The sequence below is a fragment of the Varanus komodoensis genome, unplaced genomic scaffold (genome assembly GCF_004798865.1).
Source record: "Varanus komodoensis strain SLA01 unplaced genomic scaffold, ASM479886v1 scaffold1955, whole genome shotgun sequence".
Classification (NCBI taxonomy): Eukaryota; Metazoa; Chordata; class Lepidosauria; order Squamata; family Varanidae; genus Varanus; species Varanus komodoensis.
In genome coordinates this window covers 1-1,294 of record NW_025335562.1, presented here as the reverse complement: position 1 = coordinate 1,294, position 1,294 = coordinate 1, and the positions used below count along the sequence as shown (strand labels likewise).

The 1,294-nt window shown below is 50.8% G+C and overlaps 1 protein-coding gene across 1 annotated transcript in view; it reads right to left on the bottom strand.

Moving 5' to 3' along the window:
- Positions 1 to 937, bottom strand: part of LOC123022475 (cytochrome P450 2K4-like) — a gene marked incomplete at its 5' end in the record, with an annotated part of 15,680 nt that extends 14,743 nt beyond the window's left edge. The window contains one exon of the mRNA XM_044428173.1: positions 754 to 937. Within this exon, the coding sequence (XP_044284108.1) occupies positions 754 to 937 (184 nt within the window). The remainder of the gene's footprint in view (positions 1 to 753) is intronic.
- Positions 938 to 1,294: the final 357 nt, after the last annotated feature.

Below are 1,294 nucleotides of genomic sequence, written 5' to 3'. Positions count from 1 at the left end.
CTCCTTCAGCCTATGGGTCGCCACACATTGTTGTTTAACAGCTGCATGTCTCTGCTGGGAGTGATCCCCTGAAAGGCTGGAGAATTCCGTTGCCAATACGTGGATGGCAGCCACCTCAACCTGTTCTAGGGCCGTTGTTGAAATTTTAGGACAAAGGTGTTCCTGGTTGGGAAAGTAGCCCCTCGGGGCAGGAGACCCATCAAAGTGTGGCTGGGGTTACAGTCTGCTGGCAAGTCAGGAAATATTCTTTGTCACGTTGGGAACATAAAGATGGCTGCAGGAGCTCTGAGAACAGCAGACCAATGGATGATTTCATAGTGGGGAGTGGGGAATGCTCGCCCCCTTCGGAGTTAAAAGACCTAGGATTTATTTGTTGGTGTTTGTAATTTTTATAACTGGGACAATATGCCATGTTGTGTTTTGTGTTGTAGAAGCTAGAATCAGCTGTTTTTATATATCGCAATGCTGGATGCAACCAACAAGTCCAGTACTGCTGGGTGTGTAGAAATTCTATATCAAATCGGTCTTAACATTCTGTTGCCGCTCTTTAAGCCATGAACTCAAGCCGCAGGGGCACAATGTGGATAAAAGCTACGATTGTGGAATATAGGCAAAGGCTACGTTCTCAGAGGCTCATATCCACAGGGCCAAGAAGTTCCAGACTACTTTTCCTTCTTGCTGCTGCCCAAATTATAAAGAAATGCTCACAGATATACGTACAGAGGCTAAGCCAAGCAGCAGTTTGAGTCTTACTGGCGTGGCAGAGCACACACTTTGTACGCCATGGGGGGTGTGGAAAGCCCAGTTGCAGGGGTAAGGTCCAGGTCTTCTTTAGTGGTCCCGGGGGGTGGCTGGAAGGTGAACCTCTGCAGGAGGCTTGTGAAGAACAGGAAGAGCTCCAGTTTGGCAAGGGTCTCACTTAAACATATTCTGTGACCTACAGGAAACGTAGAAACAAGGTGAGTCAGAAGGGTCCCCCCAGGCCATCTAGTCTGACCCCCGGCTCCAGCTGGCTCCACTCACGACCTGCCCACCATGTGCATGTCCAGCCTATCTTTGAACACCCTCACCAATGGGGCCTCAACGACCTCCCGTGGAGGCACATTCCACACCCTCGGGGTCCTGACTGTCAGGAAGTGCTTCCTGGCATCCAAATTAACCTTGGCTCCCTGAGCTTGGCTCCGTTGGAGCGGGTCCTGCCTTCCTCTCCAGGGGAGAACAGGTCTCTACCCATCTCCGTGTGACAGCCCCTCACATACCTGTATGTCGCCAACATATTCCCTCTGAGTCTCCT